Source organism: Gopherus evgoodei, chromosome 15, assembly GCF_007399415.2.
Source record: "Gopherus evgoodei ecotype Sinaloan lineage chromosome 15, rGopEvg1_v1.p, whole genome shotgun sequence".
NCBI classification, from domain to species: Eukaryota; Metazoa; Chordata; order Testudines; family Testudinidae; genus Gopherus; species Gopherus evgoodei.
Window position 1 is genome coordinate 7,642,112 of NC_044336.1, and position 17,675 is coordinate 7,659,786.

A 17,675-nucleotide genomic window follows, 5' to 3' on the forward strand; every position below is an offset into this window, starting at 1 on the left:
TAATGGGAGAAGACAAACACATCATAGAAATCCTAGTGTACTCCCTTGCTCACACAGGACATTTCCCCTCTGTGCTTTCCTGTTTCATCCAGTACTGGAAGAAGTAGCAGCAAAGTATGCCAGGAAAACCGATTGTTGTGATATTTCTAAACCAGAGACATTGTTTCTGATTAGCCTCTCTGGTGAAATCCTGGCCCTGTTGAAGTCCATGCCAAAACTCCCATTCAGTTCAATAGGGCCAGGAGTTCACCCCTGAAGCTGGGAGTCTTTTTTATTTTTTATCTTCCCATCATTTTGATACCAACTCATTGCCATGGTATTTGACTGCCTTCCAGTGCACTTGGAAGAAAACATAGAAGCAGCTTTACACTATGCAGAGGCATGCACTGGTGTAGGTCAGGATACATGTCCTCATTGAAGTTGGGGAAGGGGAAGTCTTATTATGTCATCTCTGTCACTAATTCTTAGGATACTAATAATCTGCTGCCACAATAGCCCTGCATTATGCCCACAAGTCAGGTTCTTCTGATCTGGGATGACAATGGCAGAGCCTGTTTCAAAGGCCACATCAGTCTACTAGGAACGGAAAGAGTCTACATAGATATGGAGTCTTTGTCTCCCACCTGATTTGACGTGGGATGGTCTTTGCTGTATCCACGTGCTTGGGTTTTCTCAGTGAAGCAGCTGTAAGTCTTTTTGGCAGCTGCTAGATGGAAATGGGGCTGTCTGAAGGACGGTTACATTGGGAGGCCAGAGAAGCAATCCAGATGTATGTGACCATGACAGCCCTGGTGCCACCAGCATAAAATATAAGATCGAGTATCTAAATATTAGGGCCTGATTCTACTGCCCTTCTATTGGGCTTTTCTCAGTGTCACTTCATTGACCCCAGTGCAATTACTCCTGACTTACACCAGCGTACGTGCGAAGTGAACTAGGCAATAATAACAAATAAGTCATTAATTAACAATTAACGAATCACAGGATTCTCCTCTTCTTGGCCCTTACTCTGCAGATGCTGGAATATATTCACTGGGGCTTGTGTGAAGATCCTTAACGGTCACTCAGGGACCATCACCTGCCTGGACGTGTACAAAAACTGGGTTGTGTCAGGAGCAAGAGACTGCATGGTCAAAGGTGAGCAAGCAATCCCTGAAATAGCCCCAAGGCTTTGATGGGAGCCACCACCAGCCACATTCCAAATCCCAGCGGTAACAGTAAAGGGGTTTGGATTGGCTTAGACCAGCAGGGAAAGTGGCCCAATATGTATATTTATAGCACACACAGTGTGTGACCCTGACAATCAGAATGGAAACCAGGGGGTGGATTTCAAACTCACAGTGGAGCTTAGTCTGCTCTGCAAGCAATGGCCATGCATGCAACTCCTGTCAGAGTGGTTTTATACAATATGAATGGCGTTGTGGTTATGGCAATGGGACTTGAGAAACCTGGATTCAGTCCTCAGCTCTGCTACAGACTTCCTGTGGTGACCTTAGGTTCTCACTTGTGAAACAGGGCTTATAATGATATGCTGTTGCTTTCACTATTTAGATTGTGAATGCTTCAGGGCAGGGTTTGTCTCTGTGCAGCACCTAACACAAGCAGGCTCTAAACTCACCTGGGGCCTCTAGGTGCAACTGTGACTCAAATAATAATTTGTATTCACATTTTCCAGAGTGATACAGACAAATAAATGTGGACATTATTCATGTTTCTTCCTCCCACTCCTAACAGTGTGGGATTTAAGCACCGGGCGATGCATCAAAACTTTAAAACACAAAGATGCCATTTGGACAGTTAAAATCAACAACACCCACATTGTAAGCGGTTGCGAAAAAGGGTTGGTGAAAGTGTGGCACGTTGATACATGCATGTTGATCAAGGTACGTTTCTTCCTAATCATAGCATGTTCTGGAAACGATTTGGGGGCTTTCTCTCTGTGTGCTGTCCCAGCTCTGAGCAGCTAGCTAGCCCAGCAGACCTCGATAGTACTACTTAGAAAGACCACAGACTCGGTTCAGTGGCGAAGGCGCTCGGCCAGGTTTATTGTCAACAAAGCACAGTACTAGCTCCCTGGATCTATGTGTATGGGTACACTAACACATGTAGGCCTGTTACAATGGACTCAACAAAGTCAGCAAGCAAGACTCTCTGCTGCCCCCTGGGCTGGACAAAGGGTTAAGGCGAGGTACACTGACATTCATAAACTGAGACAAACAACTGGAAAAAAACATCTTACGCACCACCTTATGTGTTTCATGACATCTGTTTGTTATCTCCCCTGGTTCCTGATATCTGGAACAAAACATCCCTATTCATTGTTTTGTCAAACCATCTTATCTTATACTAGATGGGGGCTGTATCTGTACTAGCTGGAATATATTTATGCAAATATCTAGAGCCTAGTACACTAGCAACAACTTTGTCAAATTCACGTACCGGACAGTGAACGTGCAAACATCTGTTTTAATACATGGCCTGACTTTGATTCACAGCCTCAGATCTTACACCAGGCTCTCTCTCTCTACTACACACTGAATCATAGAAACATAGGGTTGGAAGTCACCTCGAGAAATCATCTAGTCTATTCCCCTGCACTGAGGCAGGATTAAGTTTACCTAGACCATCCCCGACAGATATTCATCTAGCCTGTTCTTAAAATCCTCCATTGCTAGAGATGCCACAACCTCCGCAGGTAACCTGTTCCAGTGCTCATAGAATCATAGAATATCAGGGTTGGAAGGGACCTCAGGAGGTATCTAGTCCAACCCCCTGCTCAAAGCAGGACCAATCCCCATCTAAATCATCCCAGCCAGGGCTTTGTCAAGTCTGACCGTAAAAACTTCTAAGGAAGGAGATTCCACCACCTCCCTAGGTAACCCATTCCAGTGCTGCTTCACCCTCCAAGTGAAAAAGTATTAAGTTAGAAAGTTTTTCCTAATTACCTAAACCTGCCTTGCTGCAAGCTAAGCCAGTTTGGACAGCTGAAATCTTGGGCGTGGGGGAGGGGAGGGTTAGGGTTGGACTAGATGAGCTTTGTGGTCCCTTCTAACCCCTATGAGTCTCTGATTTCCTTGGTGGACATGGAGAACAATTGATCACTGTCCTCTTTATAACAACCTTTTACATATCTGTTCACCCCAACTAGTCATGGCTTTTTGTTTACACCAAAGGTGTTTTTTAAAAAGAAAGAAAGAAAAAGGTATGAAACTGGTAACTGATGATCAACGGAATTAGTGATGGCTGACCTGTGTAAGTGCTTATTGGCAAACAATTCACCAAATTAAAAATTGACATTTGATCTGGTCTTTAATTTTTTGCTGTTTGCAGATATTTGTATGAGCTTTTGTTTGGGTGAATGTTCACAAGCAGGGATTTTCTGGATGATAGCCATATTTCAGGGCTGGGGATGACGCATAGTTACACCAAGAAATAAAATTTGTTTCTAGCAGAAACAGTTTATAAAGATTAGGGATATCCAGACAGCTGCACTGTAATTAAGATCAGAGCCAATTTGATTTCCGTTATACCAGTTTATGCCCAGAGTAAGTGTCCTTTGAGAGGTGAAAAGCAGTTTCTATTGATGGAAAAGAGTCTGATAGAATTGCATGTACGCATGTGTATCAAGGGTAAGATATTCCATTTCTAGATGACCCAAGTTTACATATGGCTCCTACTAGCTTGGTTAGGGGCATTTTCATATTGTCTTCCCTGGTTGATTATTCACTTAACAGACCCTAAAGGTCTCAGTTTAATTCTCAGATGCAATAATATGCACATAGTTAGGGTTTTAAAAATAATATATTTCATGATTTCAGCTATTTAAATCTGAAATTTCATGGTGTTGTAATGGTAAGGGGCCTGACTCAAAAAGGAGTGGGGGGATCATGAGGTTATTGAGTGTAGGGGGGTGTTGTGGTACTGCTACCCTTTCTTCTCTGCTGCTGCTGGCAGTGGCGCTGCCTTCAGAGCTGGGCAGCTGGAGAGCGGTGGCTGCAGACTGGGAGCCCAGCTCTGAAGGCAGTGCCAGCAGCCGTGCAAAAGTAAGGATGGCATGGTATGGGATTGCCACCCTTACTTCTGCCCTGCTGCTGGCAGGGTGCTGCCTTCAGAACTGGGCACCCAGCCAACAGCCGCCGCTTTCCAACCACCCAGCTCTGAAGTCAGCGCAGAAGTAAAGGTGGCAATACTGAAACGTCCCTAAAATAACCTTGTGACCACCCTGTAACTCCTTTTTGGGTCAGGACCCCCAGCCTGAAAAATGCTGATCTCCCTGTGAAATCTGTATAGTATAGGGTAAAAATACACAAAATACCAGATTTCATGGGTGGAGACCAGATTTCATGGTCCGTGACATGTTTTTCATAGCTGTGAATTTGATAGGGCCCTACACACAGTACACACAGTGATCCTGCCCAGTGAATGAATGAGTCCACATTAGTGTCTGGCCACCAAAAGTGAGCATGGCATGTTTCGCTCACAGTGAGTACTGAATCAAAACTATTACCAAAGGGCATATTGTAATCCTTTATGGAATCCATTATAAAGCATAGGAGGGCAGTACTGTGATTGTAATATGAGAATGATTAGGGCTATGTGTGTGCCTAGAATTCTTATGGTATGTTACACTATGTGACGTGTGGCTTTTTCATGTTTCAGACCTTAGAAGGGCACCAAGGCTCAATAAAATGCCTGGCCTTTGATCAATGGCATCTAGTGACAGGAAGCTCTGATGGATTTGTCCTGGGATGGAGCATGGTGGGAAAACATAAGCGATGTCTAATGGCTTTCAGGCATCCACAGTAGGTATCATTCACACGTTGGAATCCACATTTAACAAATGTCTACATGTTTCCTATAGCTCTGACTCTATAAAGTGAACTCTGTTACCTGCTTAGGAATATGTCTACATAGAATGTGTTAATTCACAGTCCTAACACTTTAAAATTTTCCCTGTCCTGCAGGGAGGGTTTTTTGTTTTACAGGAACTCACTGTTATTCAACGGAACTGTGACTCCCGAGTAAGGAATCCTGTGCAGAACAGATGGAATCAAAGTCCTAGGACTATGCATCTTGTATGACTCTTACCTTCACAAGGGAATAGCAGCATTCAGTGTTGTCCCATGACACAATAAAACAAGACATTTGGGAAAACTATTATGTATGATATTGTATATGATGATGAAGAGATCAAGTGTACAGAAAAGCACTGATCGACTACATACAAGGGGTGAAATCCTGGCCCTACTGAAGTGAATGGGTGATTTGCCACTGACTTCCAATATGGCCAGGATTTAACCCATGATGATAATATACCTTCAAAACACATTAAGGTTGCATAGTCAAAAACTCCAAAGTTAGAGTATGCCAAAATTAAGGTTGCCTGTACAACCTCAAATCAGTCCTCTTACACGTGTGCATTATGATACAGTATTTTAGGACATGCTCATATACTGCCAAATTTCAAGTCCCTGCTCCAAAGCATGGGGATACTAGAGTTGTTCAATAAAAGGTCCCAGCATTTTTAATAAGGAGAAAAACAATGTGTTTTTCCTTTGCCTTGTTATCAAAACAGCTAAATCAGTTTGACTGAAATTTCCCCAAAACATTCAACATGAGGAAGACATCCAACATGCATCTGAGGAAGTGGGTATTCACCCACGAAAGCTCATGCTCCAAAATGTCTGTTAGTCTATAAGGTGCCACAGGATTCTTTGCTGCTTTTACACACCCAACATGGTAAATTTCAGCACAGTTACAGTTAGACAGAGTTATAAGCCACTGGAAAGTGGGTTTTTAATAGGAAGTGTCAGGCAACCTTAAAAATAGGTGGCGATACTACGCCTGCATATAATTAGTATGACAGACTCATAGACTTTAAGGTCAGAAGGGACCATTATGATCATCTAGTCTGACCCCCTGCACAATGCAGGCCACAGAATCTCGCCCATCCACTTCAATAATAAACCCCTAACCTATGTCTGAGTTATTAAAGTCCTCAGATTGTGGTTTGAAGACCTCAAGCTGCAGAGAATCCTCCAGCAAGTGATCCGTGTCCCATGTTGCAGAGGAAGGTGAAAAACCTCCAGGGCCTCTGCCAATCTGCCCTGGAGGAAAATTGCTTCCTGACCCCAAATATGGCGATCAGTTAAACCCTGAGCATGTGGGCAAGACTCACCAGCCAGTACCCAGGAAAGAATTCTCTGTAGTAACTCAGATCCCAACCTATCTAACATCCCATCACAGACCACTGGGCATACTTACCTGCTGATAATCAAAGATCAATTGCCAAATTAATTGCCAAAATTAAGCTATCCCATCATACTATCCCCTCCGTAAACTTATCAAGCTTAGTCTTGAAGCCAGATATGTCTTTTGCCCCCACTACTCCCCTTGGAAGGCTGTTCCAGAACTTCACTCCTCTAATGGTTAGAAACCTTCGTCTAATTTCAAGTCTAAACTTCCTAGTGTCCAGTTTATATCCATTTGTTCTTGTGTCCACATTGGTACTAAGCTTAAATAATTCCTCTCCCTCCCTAATATTAATCCCTCTGATATATTTATAAAGAGCAAGCATATCCCCCCTCAGCCTTCTTTTGGCTAGACTAAACAAGCCAAGCTCTTTGAATCTCCTTTCATATGACAAGTTTTCCATTCCTCGGATCATCCTAGTAGCCCGTCTCTGAACCTGTTCCAGTTTGAATTCATCCTTCTTAAACATGGGAGACCAGAACTGCACACAGTATTCCAGATGAGGTCTCACCAGTGCCTTATATAATGGTACTAACACCTCCTTATTTTTGCTGGAAATACCTAGCCTGATGCATCCTAAAACCACATTAGCTTTTTTAACGGCCATATCACAATGGCGGCTCATAGTCATCCTGTGATCAACCAATACTCCAAAGTCCTTCTCCTCCTCCATTACTTCCAACTGATGCGTCCGCAATTTATAACTAAAATTCTTGTTATTATTCCCTAAATGCATGACCTTGCACTTTTCACTATTAAATTTCATCCTATTACTATTATTCCAGTTTACAAGGTCATCCAGATCTTCCTGTATGATATCCCAGTCCTTCTCTGTGTTAGCAATACCTCCCAGCTTTGTGTCATCCGCAAACTTTATTAGCACATTCCCACTTTTTGTGCCAAGGTCAGTAATAAAAAGATTAAATAAGATTGGTCACAAAACTGATCCCTGAGGAACTCCACTAGTAACCTCCTTCCAGCCTGACAGTTCACCTTTTAGTATGACCTGTTGTAGTCTCCCCTTTAACCAGTTCCTTATCCACCTTTCAATTTTCATATTGATCCCCTTCTTTTCCAATTTAACTAATAATTCCCCATGTGGAACCGTGTCAAATACCTTACTGAAATTGAGGTAAATTAGATCCACTGCATTTCCTTTGTCTAAAAAATCTGTTACCTTCTCAAAGAAGGAGATCAGGTTGGTTTGGCACGATCTACCTTTTGTGAAACCATGTTGTATTTTGTCCCAATTACCATTGACCTCAATGTCCTTAACTACTTTCTCCTTCAAAATTTTTTCCAAGACCTTACATACTACAGATGTCAAACTAACAGGCCTATAGTTACTTGGTGTCATGGACTCACAGATCATGCCCACTCTTGGCCCTGTGCAGTCCATGCGGGGTGCTCCTTTCAGTGAGACAGCTTTTCACGGGGGTCCACTCTCTCTCGGGGTCAGGTCTCTCCACCTCCTGGAGCTGCACCTCTCTGAGCCTTAGCACGTCTGTCTCTGCCGTGGGCCCCTTCCGGGAGTCCACGTACTCTGGACCCCCTGGGACTCTTCACCCCTGAAAGGGCTGATGCAACCCTGTTCTCTAGACCGGAGTGACTCTCAGCCAGCATAAAACAGGAGGGTTTATTGAGAATTGAACACAACACAGGAAATTCTCAGGGCCTCAGGCCTGGCCTCTCACAGTAACAGCACATCCCAGTCTCCCTGCATCCAGGTGGGCTCTGCCTGCTTCCCCTCACCAGCCCCGAGCCTCCCTGCTTCCCAGCTGGGCCTCTGATATCCCCGGCCTCAAGCCCCACCTCTGTCCATTGTCTTCTCTCCAGGTAAACAGGGTCGTAAACAGGAAGGCCTGGGTCTCCTTTCCTCGCAGCTTTCCTCTGGCTGGAACCAGCTGGTCAGGTCAGCAGGGTCCTCTCTCTGCAGCCCTTTGTCCTCTCACTGGCCAGAACCGGTTGTGTCTCCTGAGCTGGGGTCCCAAGTCCCTCTCCGGTCCTCTGTAACAACAAACTTCCTCTCCCCTCACCTCGTTAAACCAGTAACACCCAGGGACACTGAGTCCCACCTCCTGTGCATGCAAACCCTGGAAAACAGAAAACCCCAAGAAAACCCCTCACTTCGTCACACTTGGATCATCCTTTTTCCCTTTCTTAAAAATAGGAACTATGTTAGCAATTCTCCAGTTGTACGGTACAACCCCTGAGTTTACCACTTCTTTAAAAAATCTTGCTAATGGGCTTCAATTTCATGTGCCAGTTCCTTAATATTCTTGGATGAAGATTATCTGGGCCCTCTGATTTTGTCCCATTAAGCTGTTTGAGTTTGGCTTCTATCTCGGATGTGGTAATATCTACCTCCATATCCTCATTGCCATTTGTCATCCTTCCATTATCCCTAAGCTCCTCATTAGCCTTATTAAAGACCGAGGCAAAGTATTTATTTAGATATCGGGTCATGCCTACATTATCTTTAACCTCCATTCCATCCTCAGTGTTTAGCGGTCCCACTTCTTCTTTCTTTGTTTTTTTCTTATTCATATGGCTATAGAACCTTTTACTATCGGTTTTAATTCCCTTTGCAAGGTCCAACTCTACATGGCTTTTAGCCTTTCTCACTTCATCCCTACATGTTCTGACCTCAATAAGGTAGCTTTCCTTGCTAATCCCACCCATCTTCCACTCCTTGTAGGCTTTCTGTTTTTTCTTAATCACCTCTCTGAGATGCTTGCTCATCCAGCTTGGTCTAAAACTCCTGCCTATGATTTTTCCCCTTTCTTGGGATGCAGGCTTCTGATAGTTTCTGCAACTTTGACTTGAAGTAATTCCAGGTCTCCTCTGCCTTTAGATCCACAAGTTCTTCAGTCCAATCCACTTCCCTGACTAATTTCCTTAATTATTTAAAGTTAGCCCTTTTGAAATAAAAAACCCTAGTTCCAGATCTATTTTTGTTTATTCTTCCATCTAGTTTGAACTGAATTAGCTCATGATCACTCGAACCAAGGTTGTCCCCTACAACTATTTCTTCTGTGAGGTCCTCACTACTCACCAAAACCAAATATAATGATGTGAGTGCAAGTGAAAAAACAGAATAAACAAAACACAATTCTTTGGCAGAAAAACTAATGCGGATCTTATGCCTTCTGGACGTGAACTGTAAAGACTTAGATGCAAGTGCTCCCAGCCATAACAAATGCTAACATCTAGGACTCAGTCCACCTAAATGTGGGGTGCTCTTATCCCAGTCCAGGACCAACTGACCCACTGTGAGTCAAGGAGTTCAGGAAAACAAGATCATTCCCACCTCTTTGCTATTGACAAAGAAGCAGAGATGATTTAAAATAAAATGGGATCCAGATACACCAAAATTTCAGGAACCTCTAATATATTCAATAGCATGTTAAGCTACATATTTTGGCAGAAAAGACAAACAGAAGATAGTACATATGTGAAACATGGAGGCATGAGTTTTGTTGTGGAAACCATTCCCTTTGCATATCATGACATTTTGTGATTTTAACTGTGCTGTGATAAGACTACATCACCATACTGTTTGCATTTACTTTCAGAGGTTATTTAAAGGAAGAGATGGGATTGAAAATGCCTACTGGCAAAGCTAATAAGCGGTGACTGGTCTTAGACACAGTGGTTGCTACGAATGACTGCTTCATTCATTTTTTGAGCAAGCATATGTCCAATAAATTGTCTGGACTTCATAATTTTGGCCATCTCTCCATTCTGAAGGCAGTAATGATTAGGAAGGTATTTGCTGGGTGACTTTCATCCCCCCCAGCCTCCTTTAAACCTGACTCGTTCTCTCATCTACCCTATAGGCAGAGATGGACCTGCTTCACTCACCATCCAAGAACCTTGTTACTTCAATCTTCTCATGTAGGAATAAGGAATGTGCTTATGCTTTGGTGTTTTGTTTTCAGGGAAGTCCTGTATCTGGCATTTCTGTATCTCCGAGTCATCAGTGGCTGCGCTGATGGAAAAATACGTGTATTTAACTTCCTGACTGGGACCTGCCTGAAGGTGATGAGGGCCAATAGCAGAGGTGACCCTGTGGTGTCCTTCTGCATTGTAGAAAATAGGTGGGTAATAGCAGTTGCACTCAGACTCTGAGCCAGTTAGACAGATTGTGTTGCTCAAGAAATCATGTCCTTTTTGCAGCCCTAACAGGTGGGGTGTTTTCAGAGGATTCTGCTGGTTTATTGGCTACGGATCACTGCAATATGTTATTCTATTAAGTAGGTGTGGTGTTTTGGTTCGGATTTCAATCCAAACTTCCCCAAAACATGAGATATTCAGTCTGATGTTTAGATTCAGGCCCATTTTAGAGATAGGGGAAAGCTATAAAGGGGGATCAAGATTACGATCTGAATTTCCTCAAGAGTTTGGGTGGGTTCAGGATCAGGCCCACGTGTGCTCTTAACACACCAGTGTTCTACTGCATTTTCATAAATGCAAGAGATCAAAAAGGCCTACTCATCACATCCATCCTTCGAGACAAGAATTGGCATGTTTCCTACAGTCTGTTCCCAGTGTTTTTTCACCCAGATTCAAGGGTCCCTAGCTACAGGACAACCACCACTTCTCTTGGGCACTATTTCACAGCCTAACAGTCAGAAAATTTTTCCTTTTCATGATTTCATCTCGTTATTCCCAGTTATACCTAGCAATGAATGAACTCAACAGTGTTCTTTACATTCAGGTTACATTAATTGGAATGTGCTGGGTCTGATGACAAGGGCTGGCAACAATCTAAACACTGCTCATCTTCATTTCCCCAGCCAAGCAACTGAAACTTCAATTCTAGTTAGGCGCCTCAGCATCTGTAACAGTGCATAGAAGCTACCTCGCACAACAGGTAACTGCTAAACCATTATACAATGTGTGTTTCTTAGCACTGTTTCTCTTCCCTTCCTAGGATGGTGATCAATGCTCTGAGCAGCGTACTGATGTTCCAGTTTGAGGATGTAGAGTGGGACTACACGCTACAGGCCGACCGAGAGGAAGTAACAAAGGATAAGGAAAAACACAAAGAAATCAGGGTCAGTATGCAGCCCTATCCATATGTTCGTGCTCAGCACATGAAACGGGATGTAGCCAGCCCCAAGAAGATATATTATTCCGAGGAGAAACCAGATGAGGACCAGATAATGTTGGCATACCTGATTCGCCGTGGGTCAACGAGAGGTTCCGGGACACCTTCAGGTACCATATACACCTCTTGCAGTGCACTGTGTTAAAGGCCTCAACCTGAAATCTAGTCAGTTTAAAAAAATGAGTTAGGAAATATTTTCAGGTACCCACTGTCCTAGCCAATCCTCCACCCTTGTACAGGGATGTGTGCTAGACAGCTGCTGCATTTCAGCAATGTTATATATTTTGTAAGGCCCTTTAGGATCCTGTGAGAAGCAGGGTGCATTAGAAATTTGAGGTCCTAATTCAGCAAGCTATTCAAGTGTCTAACTTTAAGTATGTGAGTAGTATCACTGAAGTCAGTGGCATTACTCATGTGCTTAAAGTTAGGCATATGCTTAAGTACCTGCTGAGTGGTGCACCAATTATTACTTATACCGTGGGGAGGGATTTTAAAATAAGTCTTAGCAGCATCTGTGATCAGACTTCACAACCAAAATGAAGACTAAATCCACACAGGCTTACACTCTTCAAACTGTACCATTCTGATGCAGTTTCAGTCTATGGGTGGCTACTGAATCCAAATTGTGATGCAGAAACCTGCAACTCTGAGCTTGTGCTCTATATTGCAGACACCACAGGTCTGGGACACTGCGAAGCTTTTGTCTTTGTCCTAAAATATTCATTAGAACAAAAATATTGTGAAGAAATTCACAGCTTGGATTCCATTTCAGTCCTTTAGTGCAAGACTATTAAATGTCTTAATGTCAAAAATGCAGCTACTTAGGATTGTTAAAACAATCATGTGGCATTAACACCCAACACAGCCATTCACCTGTCTGAAGACCCATACATTGCAAGGAGACAGGCAATAGAGAAGGAATGAACCAGATTCCAACCTCTGTTACAACCAGTGTAAATCCTCAGAGTCAGTGATTGTAGAATCTATGGATTTACACCAGCATAATCCAGATTTGAATCTGTCCCAACAAGGAGGCATGAAGGTATCATTATCTTCCAAACTTCTCTGACACTTATAGCTTCTCAAACATTTGTAGATATTTTTCAGTCAACCATGGCTCGCTAGCTTTAGAACTTGGAACTAGAAACAAAATAGTAATCGAAAGCCAGAAGATTCAGAAAATACATAGATAATGATGACCTTGGTAGATAAAAGACAATTAGCTTTAAAATCTTAATGCTACAGGATTAATCCATGTCCCTCTCTTGAAGGTTTCCGTTATGAATTTGTAAAGGCACCTGCTCACCGGTCAAATCAGACTTTGCAAAGGAGCATGGGTTGCCTTAATATAAAGCCGGACCAGACGAAAAGGTTTGCTCTTCCTAGGAGACAACAGGTCTACAGCAGTGATTCAGATGACTCAGGTCAAACATATGGTGCAGCAACACCACAAAGCTTGTCAGAGTCTGGTAAGAAACCTTGGTGGCTAGATGCTATCCTGATGATGGTTAAATTAGAAATATCGAAGATAGATAGATTATATGGTAAGGGGTAATATGTTCTGGGCAAGAGGCCTGCAGTAAATGAGAAGTTTGATCTGGAATCTGCACTGGTAAGTGGATCTCTTTGGGGCCTACAATGGTTATGAGGCTATTAGGTCAGGCAGATGAACAGACATTAAAACAAGTGATCTCTTCTAACTGTGAAGCCTAGAAAAGTTATGTAATATTTGGGTCCATTTCTCCCCCATGCAGTTATTGCTACACTTTACATTTCCTTTTAAATGTCAAAATCACTTTGATCTACTAAAAAAGTAACTTTCTCTGGGGAGGGAAGGAGAGGGTTTCCACACACAAATTCTCAGAAGAAACGGTTAGCTATTATTTAAATGCCAATATTTGCTCAAGAAATCACTCTGTAAATACATTTTGTTCCAACATGGCTGAGCCAGCCAGCAAGGTGGTTTTGCATTAAAATTTGACAAGATAATTCAGAGATCCCAGGTGTGCTCCTTGATGATCTGATGGAAATCACTTTTCTTCTCTGTTGTATTGTTTGTATTAGTGTATTTTAATTTTGTCTGGGCAGCCCTGAATGTTGGTTGGGGCTTTAGTATTTTTTAGACTAGATCTAGGCTGGATACAGTCCTTCATGACGTTCCCACAACTTTCATATTTCCTATGGCTTGTATTGGATCAAATTTTGTCCTCAGTGGCGACTGTAGCTGAGAGAGAATATGGCTCTTAATGGTTTTCTCACTGGAGAAATGAACTGTGATAAAGAGAATCCTTACAGTGACTGTTCCCACTCCAATGAGCGCTTCATTGGCTAACACAGTGGATTAGAGAAGCCAATGGCATTTTATGTACTGGCAGATAAGTTTTAAATTCAGAACTGGTTGGGGATTATAATCGAATCCCAAAGTATCTGAGGACAGAGAAGAGAAGCAGTGGACATGTTGGTAAGATACCTAGACTATGGAAATAAAGAGAAAGGTAAGTTAGGATGAAGTGGGGTAAGGAGAGGGCAAAAAGACAAGTAATATTAACAATAGGTTAAAGCATGTGAAACAGACACAAAGAAAGCGTTCATAAATAGGAAAACCTAAACAAGAAGCAAAAGATCTGGAGCCTGCAAGGTAAAAACTACAGAAAAGTCATGAAAATAATTTTTAATAAATAGATGTGGGATTTAATGGCAACATTTGAATCCCCGTGTGGATCTGGATTTCAAACTCCCACGGGACAAGATCTTCAGCTGGTGTAAATTGGCACAGTCCACTGAAGTCAACAGCGCGACACCACTTTACGCTAGCTGGGGATCTGATCCCTACTATTCAGAGGTGTTTGGATCTTGGGTTTGAATCAGGCCCATCTCTACCTGGACATTACTTATGTTAATACTCCACATTTACCTATACCTGGCAAGAACAGTGTCCTTAATGCTGTGTGCTCTATATTGCTATATTTCTCATTTTAAAATCCATAGCATTTCTTAACTTTGGGCATAATCAGATAATCTTGGAAAGATGATTAAAGATGGTGATTGGTCCACTTCATCAGAGACCACTCTCCAAAATGTTCAGACATCAGAAGCTCCATGCCTTGTTCACCTTGAGCTTTCCAATTCTAATCCAGTTCAGATTCATAATGGCCAAAAGTTGTTACCGTCTGATTGTTGTTTAGCGGCTTATGTTGGAAACTGACTTGGCATTTTGAGTTCACTTACTGGCATCACCGTCATGAGGCCCAATTCTGCTCCCATTAGAAACCATGACTTCAAGGAAACCAGGACAGATGTCAAAGCACCCAAAAACATTTATCCACCCAGTGTCAAAAATTATTTTAACACCTATAGACTATTGCAACTCCCACTCTATAGATAACTAACATAGAATTGTCACCACTGTTGGCAGTCAGGTCAAAGAATGATTGTGACTGAACCCATAAAGATGGTCCTCTGCCACCCTTAGGATGGACACACATCAGACAGGACAGCCTTGGGGAAGCTTGCTTGGCTGTTCCTCGTGCTGTGCTTGTTCTGTGGGTAAACATGGAAACTCAGTCTCCAGGACTGTCACTTTAGTGCCCATTATCATCCCCCTTTGGGGACTCCATCTCTCCAAGAAGGATCAAACAGGCTACTACCACCACAAGCCTCACTGTAAAATCACTTCCATATATACACATCTATATATAGAGTCAGATTTTTTTTTCTTTTCTTCATGTTTATCTTTGGAAATAGATAGTGAATCTGGCTACGACTCTCCGGTCCACGCATCTTCACTTGCTGAAAACGCAGAGGCCGCTTTACAGCGTATAAAGAAACGAAGCCCGCATTGTCCCATTTCTCCTGACCAGATTCTCCTGACTGTTAGCACGCTGCAGCACGCCTACAAGCCAGACCAAGTCAGCTCCAATATGATACACCATGCAAAAATCAGAGATGTCTGGGGACCTCGGCTGCGCCCCCAGGAACACCCTAAAAAGGTGTTGTCATACAAAATCCCTAAGCAAGAGAAAAAGGATCAGTCAGCCCAACTCAGACACATTAAATCTGCCAGTGGCTCTCTGATTATGAAAAGAATTTCCACACCTTTTGAAACCAAAAGACTGCAGCTCAACTTGAAGAACTCTTTGCATGGGTCTGCAGTGCACTCTTTCATTCCTGCTCCCGTGATTGTACGCTCCAAGTCATGCTGCAGTTTGCCAGAAGAGAAGGTTCATACTGGCCATGGCAGAGCCACTTCCCTATCTGAAGGTGGGGCTCAGTTGATTGGTCACTTAACGAGCTCATCTGAATCCATCAAATTGACACGCATGATGATTGCACAAACTAAAATTGAAGCGGGGCCCCGGAGAGAAAGTCCCCTCTTCTTACAAACTGCAAATCCTTATCGGATCAACAGCGGGTTCAGGCTTCTGACAGTGAAGCAGATGAAAATGTATGAAGAAGCTACAGCTGTTGAGTATCAAGCTCACCAAACAAAACGTATAGCAGACCAGCAAAAAGAGTGCAGGAAGGCCTGGTTAAAGAAAATTAAAGGCCTCCCCATCGACAATTTCACCAAGGAGGGAAAAATAGCTGCCCCTGAACTTGGGCTTAATGTGTATGTCTGAGCAAAGCTCCTTAAGGCACACTACCAGCTCTTTTAAAGAAATAAATGCAAACAAAAAGATGGGATTTGGGGCTTCTTGGGTTGCTCAAATTGTTTGATTCAGCTGTGGTCCCCACTTGAGGACACCATCTAATGGCCTTCAATGTTCTGTTGTGGGAGGGATTATATAAGGAACAGTGCATGACTCTTCAAGAAAGTATTATTGACATAGTTAAATAGTCCTCACAGCAGCCTATGAGATTATTATTCAGATGGGCCTAGCGTTACGGTAGACTGATTTAAATGTGATCATCAGCATCTCCTCTTGTGATCACCACACAGCGCTATGCTTGCAAGTTTTCCTTGCAAGGCCTCAGACAAGCTCCAAGAGGCTGATCATCTGACCTATGTTTTGAGCAAGAGGTGCCTGACCCTTGCAATTCTGGGGACAATTCACCAGGTGTCTGAGTCACATGAAATGTGCATATTTATTATACAAAATAAATGTACCCAACCATAACATTTCTTTGTACTTGTATCTTCCTTATTGGACTGTAATTGAAACTGCTTGTTCTCTGACAGAGAACTGTAAAGACAAGCAGACAGCATCAAGGAGCCTTGCACATCTTTACTCTAGCATAGACTGCTTTTGTACTGAAAAATTTACATGGATTTTCCTATGAGACCAATTTTATTAGTGTCAAGTCTATTCTGAATAAAGGGTCAGCACAAGACCTTGTCTTGCTTAAATCTTATTTGAGAGCTTAAGAGGGATGAAAATAGTGCATAGGCCTAGTGCTGGGTCTTTGCACAGGGGTGAATTTCATCCTTATCTTCCCTAGAAATGTAATTGCATTTAGACTTGATTTTTAATAGTTGAGTTAGTTAACACAGTGCTGACGGTCAGTGCAGATGTACTAGGGTTTACCCATCAGTATCTGACACAATGTGGAACACGATTTATCCTTGCGGATGATGACCAGTCAGTTGTTGTCAGCGTTGTCACCTAACTCAAGATTAAAATCACGTTTAGACATTAAATTTCCTAGTGAAGACAAGCCCGTGGAGTGCATGAGTCCCTCTTCCCATTGAAAGGATTGGATCCAGTGGATTGACTATACGAATGTGTCAAATTACTTAGACCATGGCTTTATATTTGGTATCTGCAAGGCACAGACAACCACAATAAGTGGATTAAACAGTCAACTCAGGGTTCTTATATAGCATTGGACATACAATTTCAGTGTGTTCAACTGTGCTCAGCTCCCTCTCTCAGCTACAATATTTTCCTCCACCTGTAGTTTACAAAATTAAATAACTTTTGGTTTTAATTAGAACTTAAATGGACACCATTAACCTCAAAATCATGTTAAATCCCTTGTTGGTCATGTGACCTGAGATTATTAAATTGAACTAATTTTTAAAAATTTAAGATCTACATTTCATTTTTGTTTGCATTTCACTTATTTTGGATGCGGTATTAAGTTGTTTGATAGTCAGTTTCACATTCTGGTTTTCATACACTAGCACAGTGCTGTAGTTTGGGTCTCCATTATTGCTCTGGAGCATACAAGTCTTCAGGATCAAGGTCCTTGTTTGTGAAGTGCACTTTATTACCATACGTTTGGCCTGATCCAGACAGGTGCTGCCCACCCATAACTCTGAGTCATGTCAAAGGGAATGTGAGTTCTCATCTTCTCCCAGGCCTTTTCT

At 42.6% G+C, this 17,675-nt stretch overlaps 1 protein-coding gene across 1 annotated transcript in view; it reads left to right on the top strand.

Annotated features, from left to right (window-relative positions):
• The window catches only part of CDRT1 (CMT1A duplicated region transcript 1), a 30,363-nt gene extending 13,916 nt beyond the window's left edge, over positions 1 to 16,447 (top strand). The window contains exons 8-14 of the mRNA XM_030534194.1: positions 1,016 to 1,137; positions 1,735 to 1,883; positions 4,660 to 4,802; positions 10,194 to 10,352; positions 11,189 to 11,475; positions 12,637 to 12,834; positions 15,110 to 16,447. Coding sequence (XP_030390054.1) covers positions 1,016 to 1,137; positions 1,735 to 1,883; positions 4,660 to 4,802; positions 10,194 to 10,352; positions 11,189 to 11,475; positions 12,637 to 12,834; positions 15,110 to 15,984 — 1,933 coding nt within the window. The 3' untranslated portion in view covers positions 15,985 to 16,447. The remainder of the gene's footprint in view (positions 1 to 1,015; positions 1,138 to 1,734; positions 1,884 to 4,659; positions 4,803 to 10,193; positions 10,353 to 11,188; positions 11,476 to 12,636; positions 12,835 to 15,109) is intronic.
• The last annotated feature ends 1,228 nt before the right edge of the window (positions 16,448 to 17,675 follow it).